Consider the following 27,359-nt stretch of genomic DNA (forward strand, 5'->3'; position numbering starts at 1 on the left):
AAGTTACAGCAATGCTCCTGATTAGATCCATGGTTTAGAAATGCACCAAATCAATGGCTTTAGAAATCCAAAGCTTCTGATGGCCCGAAGCACAAAGCACACACATCTGTTTTCTACTTGGATTTTCCATTATAAAAATGGATTTATATTAAGACACAAAAAGGCAGCAAGTTCTTAAGGAATTATTATCTGAAAGAATTTAGTGACTGGCTTCAGCCATCACACTGAAGATAATCTGCACCAACTCAATTTCTATCTTTCAGGGATAAACATTTAATTTTCCTAAGACTCCAAGGAAGCAGACAGCAACTCCCCAGTGCTGAACTGAGAAGAGCTCTGGGCTCTTTCTCAGCTGGATTCTTGAAGAGTGATGCTGCAATTTAGGCTTCATTTTCATCATCTGCAAAATGGAGTTAAGACTGCAGTGTTTACAAAGCAAGGAGGATAATCACCCAACAGGCAGGATTCTAGGCAACCGGCACTACTCTTACGTACTTTTTTTTTTTTTTCTTTTTTTGAGAAAGAGTCTCACTGTCGCCCAGGCTGGAGTACAGTGGTGCGATCTCGGCTCACTGCAAGCTCTGCCTCCCGGGTTCATGGCATTCTCCTGCCTCAGCCTCCCGAGTAACTGGGACCACAGGCACCCGCCACCACGCCCGGCTAATTTTTTGTAGTTTTAGTAGAGACAGAGTTTCACTGTGTTAGCCAGGATGGTCTCGATCTCCTGACCTTGTGATCTGCCTGCCTCAGCCTCCCAAAGTGCTGGGACTACAGGCGTAAGCCACCGTGCCCGGCCCCTTATGTACTTTTCCACAACCAGAAGGGAGTTGTGGCTCCATTTCTAAGCAAGAAAACATGAAAATATCCCCCAAAATACCGGATTTGTATAGCTACCTAAAGTTATGAAACACCTAACATTCCTAAGTTAATTTCATAGCATCACCAACAAGCTCAGAAATCAAACTTTCAGGTGGCATCTGAAACCATCTTTGAAAAGAGCCACTCCCTTTACTTGAAGAACTATACAAGTTGGCAGAAGTTTACAAAATGCTTTCAAATCTTGTTGCACTAAGTACAAAATTTCTACTGCTTTTCTTTTTTTTCTTTTTGGCCATACTACACAATTCACAGTTGTGTTTTAACAAGCTAATGTGCTTTTCCTCCTTAATTCAAATGCCCACTAATTGCTTCTTCAGGTGTCTACCTTGGCTGTTCTGGAACTGGTTCAGGAGCTGAACCAGGTATTGGTGAGGGTGTTCTCTGAGGAATCTCATGAAACACTAACAGACTTACTTCCATCTCACATACACAAGGAACAACTTTGCTGGCAAAAAAAAAAAAAAAAATAACATTTAATAAATATTCAGATCTTTGCATCTAAAAATATTGCATGTCTCAATTTTTCCATTAATATATTTGCTATACCAGTTCATTTGTTTTGTCTGGTAGAGTTCACCAGTAGACAAAAGTTATTGTTTAAGAAAAAGTTATAAGAAAAAACTTCAAATTGAGAAAAAATATTCTACTCATTGCATTTTTATCTCTAAAAATAAACAAAAGACCACCAAGATTGATTTTAGTGACAAAGCTTCCTGGTTTTACTCATGGTTCCACTGAAATATAATCTGGGAACACTGGTCTATACGTTCACATCAATGTTGTTTAACTTTGTTTGAAAACTCCACAGTAAAGAGATGATGCCTGCTCACTTACTCCAGACCATCCAGATTATTACATATAATACAGCATAAATTCAATACAGCTTGACATTTTGCCAGTGCATCCTCTATCCTGCCGTTTCTTCAAAGTTATCAATGAATCTTGCTCATCACATGGTAAAATAACATGAAAAACACGCATTCTGTCTCTTGTCATTCTTACTTATTTTCTAACTTCCCAGAAGGCTGAGATCTATGTCTAAATATCTTTATATGGGGTAATATCAAGCCCAGCGAATGCTTCATGATGTTGAAAAATATCAATGACTGTTATTTTCTTGGTAATGCAAATTACAAGGTTTTATCTCAGAGGACAGAAACAGAGCTGGTGTAGATTATAGCACTTAGCACAGTATGACACTAAAGTCAGAAATGAAATAAAAGTGTTTGAAAAGATAAAACCATCATAGTGAAAAGAGTCCTCAAATATAGGGGCAAGAGGCTTGGTTCCAACCTCAGCTCTGCGGTGGAGCAGCTGAGAGACCCTGGCAAACTGCAATCTCTGTGAGCCTCAGTTTCCCTCTCTGTAAAAGGGGGATGCCAACTTCCTGCTAACCATAAATGCCTGTAATAGGGATTTAAAAGGTTAGGAGGATTTGAAAACTCTATTTTGTTATATGAATGTTGACTTATTATTTTGACTAACACAAATGACACGGTATGGTTAAAGGATTAACATATGTATCAAATATGTTAGGACTAATTTTCTAACAACTGTTACTAGACTGAGGCATTCTCAAAATATAGTGGACATAATTTCCACATTCTTTGAGGGATTCCAAATATTGATCACCACCCTGCTGTTGCATGTGCTTATCTTTATGGCCATCCATCAACGGCGATTTATACAAGTATAAAACCACAAATTAATAAGGGATTTTTCAAAACTGACTTAGGTATGCTGAGGAATGAAATGGACTTGCTCTTCTTGTTTAGAGAAGAGGGAAAAGGTTACAGAAAGGAAAGCTGAGAGAACGCCGGGTCATTTTCAAGGGCCCCTCATGGAAAGGAACGCCTAGACACGTCTGCTTCCAAATCCGTCTCCAGCCCTGGACTCACAGTTTTGTCCTTGGTGGTCATTTCCATGGCTGCAGCATCCAGGGCAGCTCTGGTCCTGGCATTGATCCGTCCTGGGGCAATCACCACTATCTTGCGCTGCTTGGCAGGCAGCTGGGAAAGGACGTCAGACTTGAGGCGCCGCAGCATGACCGCTTCCTCCAGCAGAAGCTTCAGCTCTCCCAGGTTGGAGGAACCTGAGTAGTCCCACCCCCAAGGCATCTGCAGAGAACAAGACAGCAATAGCCCCGTGAGGCTCCTTTCAGGCCCAGTCCAACAGGGATGTGGGATCCTAGGAGGTCCCTCTTCTCACAACCACCCCTGGCTTAGCTCAGAGAATTTCAAGTGACTTACAAGGACAAATAAACCCCCAGTAAAACAAATGAGAAACGGAAAGGAAAAGAGAGAAAAAGTCAGGAATGAGGTGAGCAAAAACCACCTATCACGGCATTCTACAATTTGGCAGTGAGCTTTCTTTTCCAGCAGCAAATGCCAGAAGTCAAGCAATTCGATGTCCATTTTATTAAAAAACAAACAAAAAACTCGGCTTGTCAGACTATTCCTGTACACTAAATACTAAATCTTCCCTATGGCTTATCCTACAGAGTCTGTTGTACAATGTAATAAAATAATGTCAGTAACATCTTTATTTGATGAGACTTACGGGGATTTTAAAAACTCTTGTTCCTCAGTATGGACTACACCAGCACAAACAAGTACAATATAACAAAAGTAACTGCAGTGTTGTTGTTGATGGCAGCTGGGGTTGGCAGGAGGAGGCCACCACATAGGCTTCTGGCAGTCTGGCTGAGTGTCTAGGCAGTCCTTCATAAACATGGCCCCCCTTGCTGAGTAGCTCATGGGAGGCAGTGAGCTCAAATGTCCATTACCTGTCACACAGCTAGAGAAGACGTTACTGGCCAGGCACAGTGGCTCACACCTGTAATCCCAACACTCTGGGAGGCGAAGGCAGGCAGATCACTTGAGGTCAGGAGTTTGAGACCATCCTGGCCAACATGGCAAAACCCTATCTCTACTAAAAATACAAAAATTAGCTGGCGTGGCAGCGTGCGCCTGTAATCCCAGCTACTGGGGAGGCTGAGGCAGGAGAATTGCTTGAATCTGGGAGGCAGAGGTTGCAGTGAGCTGAGATGGCGTCACTGCACTCCAATCTGGGCAACAGACCAAGACTCTGTCTCAAAAAAAAAAGAAGCCATTACCATTAAATACCCTATCCTTCACCAACAATCTTACTGGAAATGGAACTGATTTCTACAATCTTGTAGAAAATCAGGGAGCTAGTGTGCCCGCTACTTTGTATTTTAAGGAGCTCATCTCCCCTCCTAGCTGATGAGCTAGTTACCTGAGGGTAAGGGCTAGGCTTTTCCATTATAGAGGGCTAGAGAGCCTAGCATAATAGTGGAGACAGAATAGGTGTCTCATAAACCTTTGCTAAATTGAGAGAAGAGATGGTCAAAGGTGGAGGAATAAAATGCTGTAAAGCTGTTTCTTCTTTTTAAAAAATACTCTGAAATCAACTGCAAGTTCTCAGCAAATGCCTTCAGAGAGTTAGTGGTTTGCAAATGAGCTCAGCATGAAGTTCTCTTTTCAGTGGTTTCTTAATGCATGAAGCTGGCAAAAAAAAAAAAAAAAAAAAAAAGCAGCCCTGGCTTCTGGGTTGCATTAAATAAAAACCATGCTGAGAACAAGTGGATATCATAATTAATTTGGATATTGCTATGGCTTAAATGTGTCTCCCAAATTTCACATGTTAGAAAAGTAATCCCCAAATTCATATGTTGATTGAACGTGGGGCCTTTGGGAGGTAATTAGGATTAGATAAGGTCATCATGGTGGGTCCCCCATGTTGGGACTGGTAGCTTTATAAGAAAAGGACCAGAGACCTGAGCTGATACACATGCTCTTGCTCTCTTCTCCATATGATGCCTTCTGCCATGTCATAAATATGAAACAGCAAGAAGGCCCTCACTAGATGCCAGTGCCATGCTCTTGAACTTCCCAGTCTCCAGAACCATGAGCTAAATAAACCTCTATTCATTATAAGTTACTTAGTCTGTGGTATTTAGTTACAGCAACAGAAAACAGACTAAGACAGATATCATGCTCCTAGGTTCTAATACTGTTAGCTCTTAATCTTGTAGGTTAAAACTTAGTAATACCAAATAATTTGTTACTTTTTCTTTCTTTTTTTTTTGAGACAGAGTCTTACTCTGTCACCAAGGCTGGAGTGCACTGGCATGATCTTGGCTCACTGCAACCTCCGCCTCCTGGGTTCAAGCAATTTTCGTGCCTCAGCCTCCAGAGTAGCTGGGACTACAGGTGTGTACCACTGCATGTGGCAAAGATTTTAAACTGGACTTTGGGATAGTCACAATCCAACAAGTTTTTATTGAAAAATTACCACATACCAGGCACTGGGCTAGGTTGAAAGAAGGATGTGAAGATGAGGAGGAAGGCATTCTTTGCTGTATTGGGGAGGTGTATCCAGAAGGCAAGAAAAGGAGAATTCAAAGTTAATGCCTTAGTTTCTGGCAGGAGAAACTACTGAGGAGATGCTGGCCTAAGATTGGGAACATAGGAAGGGACAGTTTGGGGAGGAAAGGCAATGAATTTAATCTTCAGCCCCTTTCATTCACTAGGTTCTAATACTGTTAGCTCTTAATCTTGTAGGTTAAAACTTAGCAATACCAAATAATTTGTTACTTTTTCTTTCTTTTTTTTTTGAGACAGAGTCTTACTCTGTCACCTAGGCTGGAGTGCAGTGAATAATGAACATTATTATGCCATGGGCCCAGATAGTCAAGAAAGAGAAGATCCTTTTTAGAAAGTGGACTGTTTGCAAATAGGACAGAAATCCAAATCATACTTGAAGAGTTTTGAGGCACCATGAAAACTATATAGCATCAATATAATCTGGATTGATCTATAGGGAAAATGAATTAAATATATGATTAAAGAAGTATATGGCTTTTAAACACATTTAACAATTGGGAAATTTCCTGCCTCAATAACCAGCTAAAAATAGTTTGCAATTAACTATGCTAAGCACTACAATTTACATTATAAGTACTTTGTTTGAATGTAAGTGGATATTTTTAAAGTACTTGAAAACTCTTTTTCTTCTTTTAAAAATTTAAAAAATAAGGCAGACACTCTTATTTATATCATGTATTTGCACAGCAAGGCTTTTCCCTCATAGATGGGTGGTCCCCTCATAGATGGCTTGTAGGATAAGTTGCAGCCATTTCTCCAAAGTGTCAATACATTTGTGGCTGATCACAAAACAAGAATCCCTAAGGTCTGAATTAATGTGGTTTTAAAAACAAAGATTCCATGGCAATGCATTTGTGTTTATAGGGCTTCCTTGCCATTTTGGGAGAGCATTTTTGGGGTGCTGGCTATAGGTCCTGAGGTGCCTGCTCCACTGGCATTGCACTCACAGAGCCTATCCAAGGCAGTTTGGGATCAGACTCCCCAGTCTACCTTTATCTTTTTTTTTTTTTTCTTTTGGCACAGGGAAGAGTTTCCCACCTTTACTTCATGTTCTTCCCATGCCAGGAGGAAGCCCTTACCCCATCACCTACTTCTTCCCTCTGCCTGGGGCCTCAGCCTCACTCCTAGCTCACGTCAGTGCCAGCATCTTCTCCAGGGCCAGCACTTGACATGAACTTTCCTTTTACAGCTCCAGCAGTGTGCCTCATGCAGAGCTGTGACCCTGGGCAAGAGGGCAGCCGGCTCTCAGAGCTCCACACACCTATACATCAGCCACTGGTCCCTTTACTGGAAAACGATGACTTGGGATCACCATAACCATTAAAACTAGACTTAAAGGGTAAGATGACCATTTTCCTCTTACCACTGAGGACATTCCAAAGCCATAGTAAGAAACAGAAGGACTGAAATCCATTTCCCTGGCCAGTGCTCTTCTGATCACATCATGGCCAGAGAGAAGGAAGAGAAAGGTAAGTGTCAAAATCAGGGTGAGAAATGGGTGGGCTGGGAGGGAAGAGATAATAAATACCCGCTTGGCATCACAGTAGCGAAGTCCAAAGGCATGAAACTGGGGGAAGAACGTTGGCTTGACTGCGATGATCTGTGTGTAGAGTTCTGCGGGCCGGGACATGGCTGGTGTGCCCGACAACAGGATCACCCTCTTGGCAACCTAACAGACAAACAGCCAAAGGTGCTCTGAACACAGGGAGGAGCACACAGGAAATGTTCAAAATGCCCCAGTGATGGAGGAGCTGGATGCCCAGGGTGTTGCAAGAACCTAATGGCATTGCCAATGCAAGCAGTTAGATGGCATCTCCTTTTCTTTAAATCCTCCCTGCCTGCCCTCTGCTGAGCTCTATCCTAGTACTTAACATATTACATTGAATTATAACTTTTCTGTCTCCCTTGTTAGATTGCAAGCCTCCTGAGATAAGGACTGAGCTGTATTCACCTTTATTTTCTGTAGCTTTTGCCTGACACCAAGTAACCAATAAATGTTCACTGTATGCTGCAAAAAAATTCACAAGGAAGCTAATTAGTATCCTAGGGAACAGGATACTAACAAAGATTCCAGCATTGGACAGGAAGTGGGAGAAGACAGTGGCAGGTCTGAACTTCCTCCAGAGTGAATCTGTGACATGCAAGTTGAACTTAGATAATGACAATTACAATCAGCCCTCTCCCATTCCCAAGAGGAAGTGTCAGGGGTTGCCAATGTATACGTCTCCATGTGACTTTCTTTAAAGGAAAATAAGGCCTTTACTAACTCAGCTTCACAATGCTTCAAGCCTACCCTGACTCAGGCTCATTTTGCAGTTATTAATAACAAGAACCTTAAAAGGTGATATTTGGTTCCATTCTCCCTAAACTCAGCCCAGATCTGCAGCAGCCTGCTTAGCATGGGCAAGATGGGAAAAAATAGTTGGTTAACAGCAATGACAGATTCCAAGTTCCTCACTACCAAGACACCAACCTGACCCATAGGGATTAGACCTAAAGATCCCACCTCCTATTATTAAGATGGGAAAGATGGTGAGAAAAAAAAAAAAAAAGGAGACACTTCCTACTGTGTTAGAACATAGAATCACTACAAATTACTGGAGGTAAAATTCACTTCAGCTCTGGGAAGGGACCCTACCATGGAGCTCAGTTGTCTAGAAACAGCTTGTTAACCACTGTAACCTTGAGTTAATGACAGTAATACAAGGCAATTTCATGTAATAAATCACCTAGGACAATAAATTAGGTTTACAGATGGATACACTGCCTCATAAAAAAAATAAATAAAGGTGCAACAGTGAAAAGAAAAATCATTCTTTATAAATATACAATATATACAATTATCAAAACGCATTTGTGCCCTCAGAGCAATCGCCAATATCTAATTCCATTACGATGGGAGAGCTATGAATGTCTCCAGCTATAATTTTCCACAGTTCAATTACCTAGGCCTTCTAATTTCCTGCACAGTTTAAGGCAGACTCATTAAAATAACAATGAGCTGACGTTGGTAGCATCTCTTGCCTTGGCTTTAAGATCATTTCAATGAAAAAGGGAAAATGAAAAGTTTTATCAATAAGAGAAAATCTCATCATCATCCCAAACCTATTCTTCATGTCGCTGTGCTGGCCTGGGGATGGAGCCAGGACAAAAACAGTTCATGGATCAGATGATGGAAATTAACTCCGGGGTCTTCTGTCAGATATTTATAGGATACAGTTAGTATTGAATCGCTTCTCCCATACACTCCCCAGACTAGAGAGTGATGGGAGCATTGCAAAGGGGTGTTTGTGGGCCTCAAAAAGGCAGAGGCAGCATTACAAAAAAAGAAAAAGACCAGCTTTGAAAAGAACCCAGAATGGCATCTCGTCTGTAATGGCGTGATTTGGCCTGCTCCCTGCTCAGTCCCCAACATGTGTGTATGTCATCACTATCACCCATAAGGGCTTTAACACATGCCCAGCTGCAAAGGTGTCATATGTCACCCTCTACTTCTGAAAACTCCCAAATCTAGGAAAACATAAATCTATAAAACTACAGAAATCAACACTAAATTGAACAGTTTACAGTGAACTCCCATGGCTAAGGGAGAAAAGCAACACCTGAGAAATCTACGATAGAACAATGTAAAAAAATACTTTCTGTGTGGTGTTAAAAAGATAATGTGATTCACATGTGCAGACACTGTTGGGGTCAGATGACGCTCAAAGACAGGCTTCGTTTCTTCATGGGCTGGGGGTGGGAAAGTCCTGCAGAATAGATTGAGTTAGTGTATATATAATTCGCCACAGAGAGTTCAATGTAGTAATTGAAAGTGGATAAACTATACGTAATTGTAAAATTAAGAGCTGGCTGGGCATGGTGGCTCACGCCTGTAGTCTCAGCACTTTGGGAGGCTGAGGCAGGCAGATCACTTGAGGTCAGGAGTTCGAGATGATCCTGGCCAACGTGGTGAAACCCTGCCTCTACTAAAAATACAAAATTAGCCAGGTGCAGTGCTGCACACCTGTAATCCCACTACTTGGGAGGCTGAGGCAGGAGAATCACTTGAGCAGGGGAGGCAGAGGTTGCAGTGAGCTGAGATCATGCCATTGTACTCCAGCCTGGGTGACAAGAATGAAACTCCGTCTCAAAAAAATATAAAATAAAATAAAAAATAAAATAAAGAGCCAAGAGAATGTACTACTGTAGAGAAAAGAGCTGAAGTCTTAAGTTTATATAAGAAGCAGTTCAGAAATTCTTCATCACTTTATGTTATCTCTTTTTTTTTTCCCAACTGAGCCAGTAACTCACTTTACTGAATTATTCTGATGGGCTGTAATATATTTCACCAAAACCCCAGACTAGGAAAACAAAGCTCAGTCTAGTCTTATACCCAGAATTATTCCTAATGGTACCCTAAATAAATTTACACAATACCATATATTCAATTTAGAAATAAGACATGAAGAAGGCAGGTAACATCAAAGAGAAGGTCAAGTCCACACTGCTGGAAAGTCTCCATACTCAGTAACCCTGATGTGGCAGGGACATTGAAGCTGTGTTTTAATTAGTTCAGAGGTCATTATACAATCTTCAAAAATAAGGATAGTGGCAAGCACAGTCTGGAGACAAGTGACCAAAAGTATACAGATCAAGAATAAATGTGGGATCACAGTCACCATCCAAGGAGCAACAAAAGAGACACCTGTAGTTAAATCGAAAATCTAAGAGCAAAAGGAAAAGCTCAACGTTCAGGAGAAACCCAGTGCTTGGAGTCAGGGAAGGAGACCGCAGGTGTATTCTTTACTCTACTCCTGAGTGGTGCCCCCCAAAACAAACCAGGCCAAACCAAGAAAACAGCATAATTATGGCCACTGCTGACTAGAGGCTGCCCTAGGCACTGGCAGAAGGCCACCTATCACTCAGTGATACTTTATACATGGCCTCTGAATCTCTGGTCAGGTCCGCTTATTTCACATAAATGGTTCCCTCTAGGTTCTAGCCTATGTTCTAAAAGACGCAAAGTTCTAGCCACAAATCTGAATAGTACTAACCTTAACTAAACTAATTTGCTATGATAACCATAATGCCTTCAAGCTAAATGAGTATTGCTGCTCTAACATAAATGAAATTAAAATGCCACATATAAGGCAGTTCTTGGGTAAGAACAGACAGAATAAAGACAGTGACTGCATGTACATTGGTCCAAAAATACCAAAATATTATAATGAGAATACATCGAATGGTATAATTATAGCTGATAAAAGTTATGCCATTCCAAGCTTTTTTCTTTTCTTTCTTTTCTTTTCTTTTCTTTTTTTTTTGAGACAGAGTATCACTCTGTCACCCAGGCTGAAGTGCAGTGACATGATCTCGGCTCACTGCAACCTCCACCTCCCAGGTTCGAGTGACCCTCCTGCCTCAGTCTCCCATATAGCTGGGATTACAGGTGCACACCACCATTCCCAGCTAACCTTTGTAGAGATGGGTTTTACCATTGTGGCCAGGCCGTTCTCAAACTCTTAACCTCAAGTGATCTGCCCACCTCAGCTTCCGAAAGTGGTGGGATTATAGACATGAGCCACTGTGCCTGGCCTAAGGTAGATTTTTTTTACTCTGGAAAAGACAGTCTATTTTACCATAGGTTTCAAACTCTAATAATTTCCTTTTTAAGTATGATTATGTAATGAAAGTGAGGAAATAAATGAGAATGGTCGGACCCCGGAGAACTTCTATAGCCTCATCACACTAGGGGAGAAAACAGCATCTGCCAGCTGACACCGCTCTCCCCTCTGGCCTGATAGGCAAAAAGCCATCTCAGACACAGAGGGATTGCATTTTCTACTCTCCACTTCTCTATCATATGAAAAAATGGTCATTGCAATATTGCATGTAATAGCTGCAATTTGGTTACAAATCCATCAAAAGAGAACAGATGATACATATTATGATAAATTTATCCAATAGAATGCTATTTGCAAGAATGCGGTAGAAGTCATTTGGAACCATATGGAATGATTTTCAAGATAAATTATTAAGGGGATAAAGATAAGTGTAAAACAATGGTGGTAAAACACTCTAAGGAGGCAGAAAGGAAACACACACATTCGTACTTCCATAGATGCAGGCTGTTTTATGGAAGTAAACCTGAAAACTGGTAACTATAGCTGCCTTTGGGGAAAGAGACGGGGACTAGGGATCCAGAGGAGTTGAAAGACTTACTTTTCACTGTCCATCCTTTTGTATCATTTGAATTTTTTTTTGAGACACAGTCTAGCGCTGATGCCCAGGCTGGAGTGTAGTGGTGCGATCTCGGCTCAGGGTAACCTCCACCTCCCAGGTTCAAGTGATTCTCCCACCTCAGCCTCCTGAGTAGCTGGGATTACAGGCAGGTGCCAGCATGCCTGGCTCATTTTTGTATTTTTGGTAAAGATGGGGTTTCGCCATTTTGGCCAGGCTGATCGCAAACTCCTGACCTCGGGTGATCCTCCTGCTACAGACCTCCCAAAGTGTTAGGATTGTAGGCATGAGCCACTGCGCCTGGCCCCATTTGAATTTATCATCTATTTAAACTACTTAATTACAAAGGAAAAAGAAAAAAGCCTTATACATTTTAGCTACTATCTCATCCAGCCAATCAACAGAGATATAAAAAGTACTCTCTACTTACAGAAAAAGAGAAACAGCTGCTTATTAGGAAAGAATGTAGGATTCTGGCAGCCTTTCCCTTTAAAAAATTTTTAATTTTGTCATTATACTAGTTTAACAATAAAAGCCAGTGTAAACAAAAGACAACTAAACTAAATCAAAAAACCCCACACACACACCTCACTGTTCAAAAGAGTGCCGATAATCCTGAGGGCTGGAGTCATGTGGGGAAAAAAAGCCTCTGATTGAAGACTGAATGGGAGTGAAGACTGTTATGCCTGGCCAGACTGGACTTCAGAGGCCTCCCCCAAAAAGGTCAAATGAAAACTGACCTGGCAATTCTGATTGTAGGAATTTGTCCTAATAGGATAAATATGCAAGCTACATGTAGATGATGTTCACTTGCAGAATTATTTATAACAGCAAAAATGGAAAACAACCACATATCTGACACTGAGGATGAAATTATGGGATGTGTCTCTACTATGTAAATGCTCCATAGTTATTGAAAAATGATGATCTTGCCCAATAATTGACACGCTGGAAAAATAAGCTGTTAACAGTGGCTTTTTCTGTTGCAGGGATTAAAGGTAATTTTAACTTTGTTCTTTTTAGCTTCTATCATGTCTACTTTCATATATTTATATATAAGAATAGGTCTACCTCATTTAGGATTAGTAGCCACAGCAAACAGTGCTGTGGGGGATGAAAAACGTCACATTTCCCACGGGATGGTGACACCAGTTTCTTACAATCTAACATGTCCTCTCTCTGCTGACTCAAAGGCCACATTTTCCAGACACGATCTGGCCCTGCTATCCAACAAACTGTATGATTTAATCTAAACACCTCATTATGCCTATTTGCTGAAAATATGCTCGTAATATTAATTATCAGAATATAGTTCTAAGAGATGTTCACATTAGAGGAACAATCAAGTGGCATTAAATTAGGTCCTTATGCGGCTTTTCAAAGACATACTTTACTTTCTCCCAACTACCTTATTATTCCAAAAACATTTAGATTCATCTCCTTATTTAGATTGGTGGTTCTCCATGGGGTTGGGGAAGGGCAAGGTGGGTAGAGAGCGATTTGTCCTCCCCCAGAGGACATTCGGTAGCATCTGGAGACAATTTTGGTTGTCATGACTGGGGAGGAACTGCTGGCATCTAGTGGGTAGAGGCCACGGATGCTGCCAAACATCCTAAAATGCACAGGACAGGCCCCCCAACAACAGAGTCACCAGCCCAAAATGTCAACAGTGCCAAGGCTGAGACTCCAATCTAGATGAAAATACAATAGACAGAGATGAAAGGTTCGGTTAACAGAATAGCACAGAATGCTGCATCCCATTCCTTCACCCCAGTCCCGCCACAGTCCAGCATTACATGAAGCCAGTGTTGCAGAGGAGCGTGGCCTCAAGACGCCTTCACACACACAGGCCGTGTTCATGGGCCTTATTTTAAAATATTAATTCAACCAAGTTCTACAGCAAATGCAGAGTAGTACATGTTAGTTAGCAGTTTAAAGATTTCTTTTAAACCTGTCACTTTGAAACATCCTCAAGAGATTAAAGAGGTATATGCTGCTTCCAAACGTCTGGATGAGAAGCACACATTTCAGAAACCACTATCTGGCTCAGCTTGCCCAGCCAGGCAATGACTACATTAACAAGTGGTTGCTAAGAAGCTTTCACATTATATCTTTAATGATAGGATCTACCTATTGTGCAATTTCTTTTGTCTAAACAATCAGGAGTAAACATTTAATTTAGTTATGGCTGAAATACTGAAACCATAATACTAAAGCCTATTTTTTTTCCTACGGAGAGCATATTAAAGCCTCCCAAAAGAAAGGTCACCAACCTAGGAAAAACATTTTATTTAAGGGTGTCCATCAATGGCTCTCAGCATATAAATATTTATAGGTATTACTGGCAGAGAATCAAGGTTTTTTTTTTGTTTTTTTTTTTTTTGAGACAGAGTCTCGCTCTGTCACCCAGGTTGGACCAGTTCAGTGGCGCAATCTCGGCTCACTGCACCCTCCACCTCTCAGGTTCAAACAATTCTCCTGCCTCAGCTTCCTGAATAGCTGGAATTACAGGTGTGCACCAGCACACCTGGCTCGTTTTTCTATTTTTAGTACAGATAGGATTTCATCTTGTTGCTCAGACTGGTCTCAAACTCCTGGCAGCAAGTGACCCACCTGCCTCGGCCTCCCAAAGTGCTGGGATTACAGGCGTGAGCCACCACCCCAGCAAAACCAAGCTTTTTCAGTAAAAGACTTTTATTCTTAGGTTTGGCACATGACATGACCCTGCCTTGGAAGATGTGTCATGTTCCATTATTCCTAAACACATGAAAACTTGAAATGAGTGGACACTTATGTGTGTTTTGTGAGGAACTGGTAAGATTAATGCTCAAATGCTAAGCTTCATTAACATTTAGCATATTTGTTTTCCCTAGTTTAGGTAAAAGTTAAAGCTTCTTTTAATCAATAAAAAGCTATAGTTTTAAAATGCTGATACAACACAAAGGTTGCTTTGAGCACAAGAAAAACACACACTTTGGTTAGCTCAGTCGAAACAAACCAAAGTGGATACCTCCAAAGTCATCTGTGATAAATTTCTAACTTGTTAGGAGAGAAAAGGCTACTTTTCTAATTGTACTTCCCCTTCTCTCTTCCAATAATAGGAAAAAAATCACCCTCCCCGGAAATGGAAGGAAATTTGGAGGCCTACCCTCTGTTGAGATGGGGGACCAAGAAACCAAACACAGACAGAAGAGAGAGACAGATGAAACACAGAGCCTGTACTGCACATCAGAACATGCTTAGATAAAGACTAGAATCCATCACATACCCATGCCTGCCTGCTGTGAAGCCAGAACTCACACCCACCAAAGCACTCAGAGATGAGTTTAGGCCACCACAGGGAGGAATGTGGATGGCTGCCCCTTCCGTCAACCAAAGAGGCTCAGAGTAGCCACAGAAAACAGTATCAACTTTTAAAGCCCATCTTGGCTTTACCAGCACATCTCACATCTCTGACCCCGCCAGCCCTTGCTCAGTTCTGTTTGTATTAGGTTGATGCAAAAGTAATTACGGTTTTTTTTTTTTTGCCATTACTTTCACGAATACAACTCATCTTCCGTGATTTCCAGCATCTTGACAGTTTTGCCACTACAAGTGACTTAAAAGACAGGCAGTTTTTTCTAAGCTATTTGGTGGACAAGTTGCTAGAGGCTCTCCCTTGTCTAAGCAGGAAGCCAAAGGAGGATTCTGGAGTCCAGTGCCCACCCAGTCTCAACAGTCTTGACCTTCGAGAGACAAAGGCAGTACTACTGACTACCAGTACTGATTACTAGTTCCTTAGCAGGATATTAGGAAGAAAGATGAAATTGGTACCACAGCCCTAAGGAGAGAGAGATACCCTAAGTCAACACCAAGTCATGACCATGGCCCACAGGTCTGTACTTGCAACCCCCGCTGGACTAGGACCACAAGCAAGCCTGAGCAAAATATTACAGGATGCCAATGCTTAGTGGACTCGGTTCTCAGAAGTACTCACCTTTAGGACCGGCATAGCTGCTCGACAGCGGGCAGTCCTACTGTTTTTGAGGAAGTGAGATTCATCCTGAAAAGAAGCAACCACGTAAGTGAACAAGGTCCAATCCTGAGTGGACAGAAATAAGGGCCACTTTAGGCTTGACCCTGGCATGGCAAGTGCAAGGTGGACGCTCCCTTAGCACTTTCTCATTTAAGGAGATGGCTCAGTGGGCCTAGGTCAGGACCCAGGGTTCTGGTGGCAGCTTCTCTACTGCATTCTGAGCAAATTGCTTCATCTCTCTGGGGACAGTTTTCCATCTATAAAGTGGGATTCATGATTCCCTGCTCCACCCACCTCAGAGGCTGCTCAAAGAAACCACTAGAAGGTGGTTTGCTGCTTTGTAAGAGGCACCTCGCACCTGTGGAGCACTAGACCAAGTGCCCCATCGTGGGCCCTGCACTGATGCAAAGCTCTGGGGTGTCCAGCCCCTGCCCTCAGGGGCTCAGGGTGCAGGAAGGATGCCAGACACTCTGACAAGCGATCAGGCTATATTATCAGTACCAAGGTGAGTGTAAACAAAACGCTGGGGAAACTGAGAAATGGAAAGAAGACGATGTGATTTCCATCCTCAAGGAACTGCTATGTTTAGAACATGAAGTCTGATTAACCACTCTGCATTGGTGCATAAGAAAATATATATACATGTTTATACATAGTTTGTTTTTCTTTATTCTTTTTTTTTCTTTTGTTGCTTAAGCAAATATACAGTTGATCATATTTTCTAAAGCCAAATGAGTAACTAATACATGAGTATTTGAGCGGAAATTTTCTAGTTTGGTACAGTCAAATTCCTTGCTGTGTGACTGTAAACAACTACCTCTCTGTAGTGCCAATTTTGCTATTTGTAAAATGGGTACCATAGTTCCTTATGTATTAGGTTCCTGTGAGTCTTAAATGAGCTAACACATGCAAAGTCCTTAGCACAGCCCTGCCACTCAGTAAGCACTCAATGGTATCAGCCTTTCTATAGCTGGGATACCAGTGAGATCCCAACTGTGTCCTTAAAGATGATCTATAAGAAATTCCATTTCAGCTATCATGAGCAAAAAGGGCCACAAAAGCACAATAGAGGGGAGTGTGAAATAACCCTCAAAATGTCAAGACAGTATCTTGTCCAGAAAGCTGGAGTGCTATAGTCATATGCTTTTCTGATGATGAGCCCTCATTACAGTCAAGAAAAAGGTATTTGTGGAGAAAAAACACAGAGAGTACAGAGGATATGGAAGAGAATGGGCCCTTTCAACCAATAGGCAAAAATGTGCCAGTACTGGAACAAATCACAAAGAATGGCTGGAAACCGAAGCCTCTTCTAAGAAGTGTGCCACTTCAGAGCCATCACTCTGTTCTTTCCTACAACATTTCTCTGAAAGCGAGAGGACAGAGCTCTTACTTAACTGAAGAACAAACCAACAATGGTGGTAAGTGGCTTGCCAAAAAACTCATACGGCAGGTTAAGTGATGGGCCAGAAAGAGAAGAACATGAATTCTGAAGGCAGACGCAACCCAGCTTTAATCAATAACCTCCAACTTGCTAGCTTCGTGCCTATGGGCAAATTTATGTACCCACTCTCATTGCCAGTTTCATCAGCTATGAAATGGATATTCACAAGGATAAAAGATAAAGCCTGCTGAGGGGCCACTGGGAAAATAGATGATTATTTGTCAGCAGCTAACACAAGGCAACAGTCAAGAATTGAAAGCATTATTCTTCCCACACACTCTAGAGCCATTCCCATCATCCTGGAAAACTTCTTACGTTTTCATTTCACATGTATGCTGACATCTTTTCAAAGCCACACTTGAATTTGTGCCAAACCAGAAATGACTCCCCCAAAGACTCATTACCTGTATCATTTTGCAAAACTATCAATGCTCAAGTTTGCTTATGCTAAGAACACAGTGTGGTTCTCATGTCCAAAACATAATAATAGATCCCCTGAGGTCAGTGACGGTATCTTCTCCTTCCTTTCTCTAAGCTCCCACAATATTTGTGTGAGCTATGTAAACGCACTGAGTACTGACAGAGATGGCTGGGTACCAAATCTGTCTAGAGATCCTCAGGAAGTATGTAAGGAGTTAAAAGTTGGAAAGCCTGTGTGTAATTGAAAGATACCTTGTCAAATCTGGAAGCGGGTCCAGTAAGATCTTCTTTGAAAAACAATTAGAGGCCAGGTGAGGTGGCTCACGCCTGTAATCCCAGTACTTTGGGAGGCCAAGGTGGGTGGATCACCTGAGGTCAGGAGTTCGAGACCATCCTGGCCAACATGGTGAAATCCTGTCTGTACTAAAAATACAAAAATTAGCTGGGCATGGTGGCAGGTGCCTAAAATCCCAGCCACTCGGGGAGCTGAGGCAGGAGAATTGCTTAAACCCAGGAGGCGGAGGTTGCAGTGAGCCGGGATTGTGACACTGCACTCCAGCCTGGGTGACAAGAGTGAAACTCTGTCTCAAAAAAAAAAAAAGCCCCAAAAAAACAGTTAGAGTAAAAAGTGCTTTTGTGGGGTGGGGGTGTATCTTCACATTGGCTGGAAGAAAACTCAATTATTTGAGTAAAATGGCACCAGATGTGGGCACACCCCCTTGCCGTCTAGGCTGTAGTCCCCAGAGCCCCAGGTAGCCTGGGGTCCACATCATGGCCTCCATCCATGACTCATGCTGGGAAAGAGATGAGCTAGAAATCCCCAGCAAAAACTAATTAAATCACAATTTCAAAAAAAGCTCCCTATGAGATTCTAGTATGTAGCCAGAGTTGAGAATGGCTATTTGAAGGGAATGAATTTCCAGTTCCCCACAAAATAAAGACAGTGATTTCTATTCTTCTAGAAACTAAATGGGGTTCAAGGAGATTATAGACATGAAAGTTCTCAGAGCTTTTACAAAGAAAGTTTCCAGAAAGATGAAGTACTTAAAGACTTTGCCAAGTTTCTTACAACGATGACAACTTTAAAAGGGGTTTTTAGCTGTTTTTCCAACTTGCTAAGAAGGTCAAAGCTGACAATGTTGATCAGGCCAGCTGTCAGGCGGTCCTTCCCAGTCACCACGACGTTGATGCAGTCTGGCCTCAGAGACGGCAGCCACCGAAGGAAGGCCTGTGAATGACAGGAGGGAATAAAGCTACAATGAACATCCAGCACAGCAGCTGTTGGTTGTGACAGCAGCAGTCTCATGCCCATGAACAGCCATCACCTCTACCTTCCTGTCACCCACCTGCACCCCTTCACTTGCCACTGACAGAACACTCCTTTTTTTTTTTAAGAGTTGGGGGAGCTGGGCGCAGTCGCTCATGCCTGTAGTACCAGCACTTGGGGAGGCCGAGGAGGGCGGATCACCTGAGATCAGGAGTTTGAGACCAGTCTGACCAACATGGAGAAACCCTGTCTCTACTAAAAATACAAAATTAGCCGGGCATGGTGGTGCATGCCTGTAATTCCAGCTACTTGGGAGGCTGAGGCAGGAGAATCGCTTGAACCCAGGAGGCCGAGGTTGTGGTGACCCAAGATCGTACCACTGCACTCCAGCCTGGGCAACAAGAGCGAAACTTCGGGTCTCAAAAGAGTTGTGTTGGTGTCACTTTGTTGCCCAGGCTGGAGTACAGTGGCACCATCACAGCTTACTGCAGCCTCAAACTCCTAGGTTCAAGTGATCCTCCCGCCTTAGCCTCCCAAGTTGCTGGGACTACAGGTGCACACCAACATGATTGACTAATTTCTTTCTTTCTTCTTTTTTTTAAAGAGATGGGTCTCAGTCTGTTGCTCAGACTGGTCTTGAACTACTGGCCTCAAGCGTCCTCCTGCCTCAGCTTCCCAAGTTGCTGAGACTACAGCCGTGAACCACCAGGCCTGGCTATCTCCCTGCCTGTCAACAGTCACTTCATGGTGTCTGGGTTTCATCTCTATGATCTCTAACTAGATGGTAAGTTTCTGCAGGGAAAGAATACGACTCTTTTTAAGAGGAATTTTATGAAGGACTTAGCAGAGCCTGGTACACTGAAGGCAAATCATAAACATTTATTGATGATGATGAAACTATTTATGTCAATATTCCTACAAATCCACCTTCTCTCTCTGGTAATCTGAGCATCTCTAGCCAAACCCACCCAGGCATCTGGGTGCTCACCTGCACCACCTGGGCTGACATTGTTCAATACAAGGAGGACTGGCCTTTTCTCTAACCTCAGGCTGGTCACCATATGGCTGACTCTTCCTAAAATTTCTGAGGGTGCTATGGGAACCTAACACACACAAAATATGTACTTAAGATTACTTTCTACAGGCACTGGCAGAATTCATATCACAAGACTTGGGAGGCCAAGACAGAAGGATCACTGACCTCAGAAGTTCAAGACCAGCCTGGGCAACATAATGAGAATAATGAGACTCTGTCTCATTAAAAAAAAAAAAAAAAAATTAAAATAAAGAATTCAGATCACTGAGACAGAAAAAAAAACGAGGTGCACATTTTTTAGTTTTTCTTTTTTTTCTTTTTCTTTTTTTTTTGCCATCTCTTCAGTCAGAACGTCTGGGCCTTGGGCTGACCGGCAGCAGGAGGAGCTGCCTCCTCTGCACGAGAGGCTCATGGAGGCCTCCGGAAGAAGCCCCAGGCCGACGTCAGTGGCATAAAGCTAGAAAAAGCTGTGGACGATGGACTAGGTCTTCCTTCTTCACTAAGTTTGTTCACGGACTTTTTATTCATTTCACAAAACCACTGATTCCTGGATTTACAGTAGAAAGAGCTCAAGGGTGAGTGATACAGTGTTCTTGCCAGGCTCTGCATCCATAAAGTTACCTGGCAGACAGTGAACATCCCACTCACTCCCCACTCTACAGAGTGCAAAATCCCTGGGTTGGGAAGTCAGGAGATGCCACATCAAGATCCGGCAGGGCTCCTCATTAACAGGAAGCATGGAGCTTAACCTCTGAGATTCCGTTTTCTCTTCTATAAATAGGGTTACTATCTATTGTACCTACCGCACAGGACTGTCATGGGATTGAGGAAAATATAGGAGGTAAAAATATTTTAAAAGTTAAGTGTGGGCCAGGCACAGTGGCTCACGCCTGTAATCCCAGCACTTTGGGAGGCCAAGACAGGTGGATCACTTGAACCCAGGAGTTTGGGAACCAGCCTGGGCAACATGGCAAAACCTCATCTTTACAAAAAGTACAAAAACTAGCCAGTCTCATAATCCAGTTTCAAAATAAATAAAAATTTTAAAAACCAATAAACAAGAGAAATAAAACTAAGTGTGGTACAGATGAAAAGTATTATGAGCAGGGCACAGGGGTCCCAGACATGCCTGCTGACAGATGAACACAAGTCTCTAAGCCGGTTTCTCCTCGGCTTTTTTCCCTCAAGGTGTAACCTGATTCTAATCCAGAAAACCCCCAGCCTGCCCTCAGGTGGCATCGCATCTCTCTTCCTGCCTTTGCCTTTACTTGAGACAGGATCCTTAAAGATCCCTAGGCCCTGTCCGCAAACCATTATTTTATGACTCCAACACTGAAGAAAACCTTCTCTGTGAAAACTGCAATTTGAAGAGCATTAACCTGCTCCCAAGTGAAGCGCACGGAGGATGGCACCACCACCAGGAGAGGCCACTCCTTCCGGTAAAAGGCTGCGATGCAGATGGCTTGGATGGTCTTCCCCAGGCCCATGTCGTCAGCGAGCAGCAGGCGGCCTCCTTTGGCTATGGCAAAACTGAAGGCAGACAAGGTGAGGACGGCATGTTTCCCGGGGCACGAGTTCATCTGCCCTCACGTCCGGTGGGTCAGCACTGCCAGGTGAAGGCCACCGCACTGGCCAGCCCAGGCCCAGCCCACCACCAGACTTGCTCGCCAGAAGGGAAGGAACATGGGCCAAATAGGGAGCAGAATAAAAAAGAGAGAGAGAGAGAAAGTCCCAAAAGGAAAAATGTGGAATGTGGTTGAAAGGTAGGGAGAAGATCTGGAAGATGATTAGGTTGTGGAGGCCAAGGAAGGAAGTTTCCAGTAAGGAGTCACCTCAGCCCACTGTAGGCAGGGCCCAGGGGACGTACGTGGAGGAGGGTGATGGGAGTCCAGGACTAGCACTGAGGAGGGCAGGCTTACTCACTCCAGAGTCTGCCTTGAAAGGAAGGAAAGGGTCAGGCGCGGTGGCTCATGCCTGTAATCCCAGCACTTTGAGAGGCCGAGGTGGGCGGATCACCTGAGGTCAGGAGTTTGACACCAGCCTGACCAACATGGTGAAACGCCATCTCTACAGGCACATGCCTGTAATCCCAGCTACTCGGGAGGCTGAGGGAGGAGAATCGCTTGAACCTGGGAGGCAGAGATTGCAGTGAGCCAAGATTGCACCATTGTACTCCAGCCTGGACAACAAAAGCAAAACTTCATCTCAAAAAAAAAAAAAAAAAGAAGAAAGAAAGAAAGGAAAGAAGGGTTGGTGGGGTGAAAAGAAGGCTTTCTGAAGATCGGAGAGCATTCAGTATGCATAAAGGCAGAGAAAGGGGCTGGCAAAGACAGAAGATGCTGATAACGAGAAGAGAGGTAGAGAAAAGGATCAGAGGAAGGGTGCTTGTCCAAAAGGGAGCACCGACCTCAGCATCGAGTTTTTCATTATGGCAGCCTCCAGGACCCTAAAGCCCGTAAGTGCAGCATCCCTTGCTAATAGTTTATGAATAAAGGTGTATTCCACTATTTCGGAGCCAGATTGGCTGGGGTTGGAGTCCCAATTCCATCACTCAGCAGCTGTATCCCTTCATGCACATGATTTAACCTCCAGCCTCAGCCCCCTCAGCAGTAAGAAGGGAGTAATAACAGTACCTATCTCATGGAGCTGTGGGAGGGTTAATAAAGCTAATACTGAAAACAGTGCTTGGAAACATCATAAGCGTTAAGGAAGTGCTTCTATCATAACTACTATTCCACAAAAAGAAAAAGAATCAAAACACAAACAGTAAAAATGACTCGCTCGTGTCGCATGATGAAACAGTGAAAAGCTAAAAGGATCCCAAGTGCCAGATGTCTGGTCCTCTGTGCCAAATACTAGTCTTCTTTCATCTAATCTCTGAAAAATAGATCATTTGCTCAGAATCCTGATAACAAGCCACTGGGATAGCTCTTTCTCTTTCCTTCTCACACAGTGAAAACAGAGAATGTCACCTCTTCTAATCAGCAGCTAGCAGGGCTGACAAGAAGTCTAGGCTACACTTGCCCTTTCTGAATTGCCTGGAAACACCGTTTCCAAAGATGGAAAACTGGGTAGCAAATCCCCAGGCAGCCCGAGGCCAGTAGAGTGTGGGGACAACAGGCATCGTGGCATGGCACCCTTCTGTTCTCCCTGCAGCCTGAGCGGGCCCCTGCATGAGAGAGGAGGCAGCCCTTCCCAAAGCCCTGCTCTGGCGGCCTCACCCTCCACTGGGGAGGAACGGAGCCGAGCGGTGGGCTGCCTCACCTCTCCAGAACAGGCACAGCCTCCTCCCTGTACACCCACCTCTATGAAATCTTCTGGACCATTTCTGGGATCAACCCACAGCACAGACAGATGGGGGGAGGGCAGGTGTGAAAAGATATATTTTCTACCTCACTTTCTGATTTACAAAATTGGTGGCCAGCGAGGACAGGCAGTACCTAAGCAACGGAATCCATGGAGAGCCCCACGCCCTTTGAGCGTCTTTTGTTTCAGCCTCCTCAGCTTTACCATCTATAATTTCCAGAAGTTTGGTCTATCCGCATCCTTAGAGCAGAATGGACCCCCTGAATTTCACATTCTTTCTCTCCTTTTTCCCCTGCCTAGAGGGAGCCCAACTAAGGAACAAAGTGGCCAAAAAGTGACAACAAAGACAGAAAAAGCCTGGATAACAGAGGAACAATAACATAATTAAATGTCATCCTCCACAGGATAGTTGAATATAATAGAAAAAATTTTCTGGAGTCCTGTTTACAATTTATGCTTTTAAAACTTGAATTGTAGTATTTATATTATTATTATTTTTATGATTTATTGAATAGAGACATTGATTTTTTTATGTTATGTCTATAAGGCAACATGATTGTAACTACAAATATGCAAAATTAAACACATGCCAAAATCGGAAAAAAAAAAAAAAGGAAAAAAATGCCATACTCAGAAATTAATCCATCAGAAAACACAGATTTAAGCCCCAGTTCCACTTTTGGCAGCTGAATAACTTTAGGCAACTGACTGTCTTTCTGAGCCTCAACTCATTCACCTGCTGAAGAGGCTGACTTGGATATTAGAAGATGCTGACATTTCTAAGAGATTTTGCTTTATAAATGGTGTGTTTAATTGTAGTTCTTGCATTAAAGACAACAAAACACGGAATTGACAGCCCTCCTCCCCCAATGCCAAGCCCCCACCTCTTCAGAGTATGAAAGTTAAAATCTGTATTTATTTAGAAAATTCTGAAGAAAGATTACAAGTACTGTTAGCAGCTTTAGAGCCACAGAGGGAGAAACAGATCTGCCCTGGGGCGCCTCACACACAGAGCCTCTCTCAGGGATAATGGGGTAACGCGTAAGACCAGCACCCACCACGTGGGCCCAAGGATGGCTAAGAGTGCCACGAAGAACTTGGATGCTGAAGGCAGGGGCTGCCCAGGGGGTGGGGCTGGGCAACCTCTACTGCAGCTTTAATAAAGAGCCCAGAGGAAGAAAGATGAAAGGAAAAAACCACCCTGAGCCTGGTTCAAACAAGGCCCAAAGGACATCTCACCAGCTGGAGGACTGGAATGGCAATGCCAGAGGACGTTTTGCAGAGTGTGCTATTTAAGAGAGATGGAAGGAAAGGAAGAAAAGAATTAGGGGGAAGGGCTGGACCAGGTAACGTAATAAAGTGCATTGTGCCCAAACAGCACACCGAGACCCAAATCCTGCCAGAGACGATAGCCAAGCTTTCACCAAAATATCACAATCAGGCTTCAAGCAGGCAGGCTGTCGCAGTGTGTCAGTGCCATTGATAATTTAGGTTCCTTCCCTTGCACAGGGCTCTATGTCCAACTACACTGTCTAATAACAGCTTTTTATTTCTAGACAGACTATCAAGACTTCCTCTTTCTTCTCCTTGAACTCCCATATTTTTAAGAGAAGTCTAGTTCAAATCTGGCATTTTGCTTCTCCCAAGAAACTCTGGAAAAAAAGGAAAGATTAGGATGTAGGTTTACCTTTTTTCTCTTTTTTTTTTTTTGAGACGGAGTCTCGCTCTGCCCCCAGTCTGGAGTGCAGTGGCGCAGTCTCGGCTCACTGCAAGCTCCGCCTCCCGGGTTCACGCCATTCTCCTGCCTCAGCCTCCCGAGTAGCTGGGACTACAGGCGCCCGCCGCCACGCCCGGCTAATTCTTTTGTATTTTCAGTAGAGACGGGGTTTCACTGTGTTAGCCAGGATGGTCTCGATCTCCTGACCTCGTGATCCGCCCACCTCGGCCTCCCAAAGTGCTGGGATTACAGGCTTGAGCCACCGCGCCCGACGGTTTACCTTTTTTCTTATAAGTACCGCGCGCTAACCGATTGCGCCACTGGAGCCACCCTTTTTTCTTCCTCTAATAAGAGCACCTTGGCTTTCTTTTGGAGAACTGCCACCTCCCACTTTCGATCCAAGTAATTTAGGTGGGCAGGTCTTACCCTCTGGTTCTAGGGATGGGCCTATCACCAAGTCTAATCAACAAGACCTCAAGCCTCCAAGGCCACAATGACTGGCTCCAACGTTGGTACCAGACTTACGTCATTGCAGTGTTAGCCCAATTAGGAAAAAGGTGCTTCTGTGTGTTGCTAAGCTGAGAATGCAAGCTGGAAGCCCCTGGCTGCCCGAGCTGCCACACTTGAGGAGCACCTGCTTGGGAACAGAGCAAACGAACAGAAAGCAGATCTGAGAGAGGACAGCAGCCTAATGAGATCTTTAGAGATGCTGGATTTTCTCTTACAGGCACTGAGAAATCTCTTTCCTTAAGCTAGTTTGAATTGGGTTTCTGCATACCTGTAATTCAGAGTCTTGATTAACCCATGGAATTTGAAATCAATGGTTACAATAAGGCTTTGGTAACAGCACACCTGGTTGTTTAATGCCTACACTCTTCTAAATTTTCATCTATCCGTGGAAAATAAAAGTTCATAAAACAGGAAGCATCTGAATGTGGTCTGTGGTGAGTAATGAAATTCGAGCAAGAGAGGAAGAGAGAGGAAGATCAAGAACCTACTTGACTCCAGCTCTCTGAAAGGGCATCAGATTAGACACGAGCTTGGGGTCCACTTCAGAAAGGTCTGCCTCTGGGACATCTGGCGTGAGACTGAGAGATGTCTTCTTGAGCTGAGAAGCAAATGCCAGGGTGAGAGTCGTGGGCAGAGGATCCAGCTGAACTTGTGGGAGGCAGCGCACCTTTGCAACTGGAAAGAAGAACAGAAGCATATGAGCTGGAGTGTTCATGCCCAAAAGATTTGGAGAAAGAGGAGCTTTGGGATATAAATATTTCCTTCCAATGATGCTGGTCCTAGGTCCCTATATAAGGGGTGGAGAAATCTCTCCTAGTCAGGATCATTAACCCAAGTGGGAAAAATAAATTACTTGGGATCTACATGGAAATGAAAGCAAATGAATTGCACTGACCTTGCTTTCTGAAAGAATGCAGTCTCACCTGATTTTAAACTTCAAAAACGAGGAAAAAAAAAACCACCTTTATTCAACAGAGAAACAGAAAAAGAATAAACCACAGAGATTAAAAAAACACATAATTCTTGGGAGAAGGAGGCTGAATTACAAATTAAAAATGCAGAGAAAAAAATGATAGACCTAGAGACCCCTGGCAGTAGAATTACCGTTAAATCACTAACCACAGCCTGCTGTCCTGCAGGCTGTCACTTTCAGGATGTTCTTCCCTTTTATCATTTTCCTTTGAAGAATCTAATTAGAAGAGTAGCCATTATTTACAGATCGTCAATTGCTCTTTATCCTTTACCTTTTCAAGGGCACCCTGGGAGTGAGAGTGACCCACCAAGAGGCCAATTGTCCTCCGGTATTCAGTAAAGGAAACTACAAAGAGAAACTGGGTATTATTTTACTTCTATCCAATATTATTTGGAATTCTAAGGCTGGTTCTCTATTTCATATGGTCATGTGTGATCGTGTTTTCTTAATACTCTCACAACTGATTCCAAAAGTCTTTCGCCACAGCCATCAATCGGTTACCACCGTAAATGCTGATGTGAACGTGCAGGGCTGAGCCATCTACTGCTACCTCCAACTGCTTTGTATTTCAATATATTTAAGTCCATTTCTCTCCTCCACTAAATATAAGTACCAGTTATTTCTGGAAACAGTTTCCACGAAAAGAATCACCATGAGAGGAAATTAGGTAAGGTTGAAGGCTTTAATACAAAATAGACTGTCCATATTGATGCACAAATACATTTTATACCTCCAAATTAAATCTCAGTATGCTGATTTCTGCACACTTCACGAGGCTGAGCACTCCATGTGCTTTCAGAAAAACCATTTTCATTTTAATTCTAGTGATCTTCAGAACTCAAATACCTGATAAAGTTACGAAAGGGCTGATGAACTGGCTGATAGAAAATGCAGTGCTTTGTAGGCATTATGTTCCTTCAGCTATTTAAGAGGAATAAAACCAACATCTACTCTGTCTCCTACCAACTACTGTCTCCAAAATCCTATGCTGCAAGTTAAGCCATCTCGTTGTTTCTGAGAAAACCACCATTCCCTGACAACAACTGTCTCTACTGTCCTTTCCCTGGTACTAGATGACAGACGTGCTGTCTGGCTTCGTGAGTCATCTAGAAGTCATTTCTGTAAAATAGCTCTTTGGCAGAATGCTACTAGCCACATAGCAGA

The 27,359-nt window shown here is 43.2% G+C and overlaps 1 protein-coding gene across 2 annotated transcripts in view; it reads right to left on the reverse strand.

Annotated features, from left to right (window-relative positions):
- SMARCAL1 (SWI/SNF related, matrix associated, actin dependent regulator of chromatin, subfamily a-like 1) overlaps positions 1 to 27,359 on the reverse strand; it is a 65,286-nt gene that overhangs the window by 23,343 nt on the left and 14,584 nt on the right. For both annotated transcript variants that reach the window (XM_011932300.1, XM_011932301.1), the window contains exons 7-12: positions 25,711 to 25,897; positions 21,069 to 21,219; positions 18,456 to 18,614; positions 15,487 to 15,552; positions 6,817 to 6,957; positions 2,778 to 2,996 (exon numbers count right to left, since the gene is read on the reverse strand). In XM_011932300.1, coding sequence (XP_011787690.1) covers positions 2,778 to 2,996; positions 6,817 to 6,957; positions 15,487 to 15,552; positions 18,456 to 18,614; positions 21,069 to 21,219; positions 25,711 to 25,897 — 923 coding nt within the window. The remainder of the gene's footprint in view (positions 1 to 2,777; positions 2,997 to 6,816; positions 6,958 to 15,486; positions 15,553 to 18,455; positions 18,615 to 21,068; positions 21,220 to 25,710; positions 25,898 to 27,359) is intronic.

The sequence above is a fragment of the Colobus angolensis genome, unplaced genomic scaffold (genome assembly GCF_000951035.1).
Source record: "Colobus angolensis palliatus isolate OR3802 unplaced genomic scaffold, Cang.pa_1.0 Scaffold95, whole genome shotgun sequence".
NCBI lineage: Eukaryota > Metazoa > Chordata > Mammalia > Primates > Cercopithecidae > Colobus > Colobus angolensis.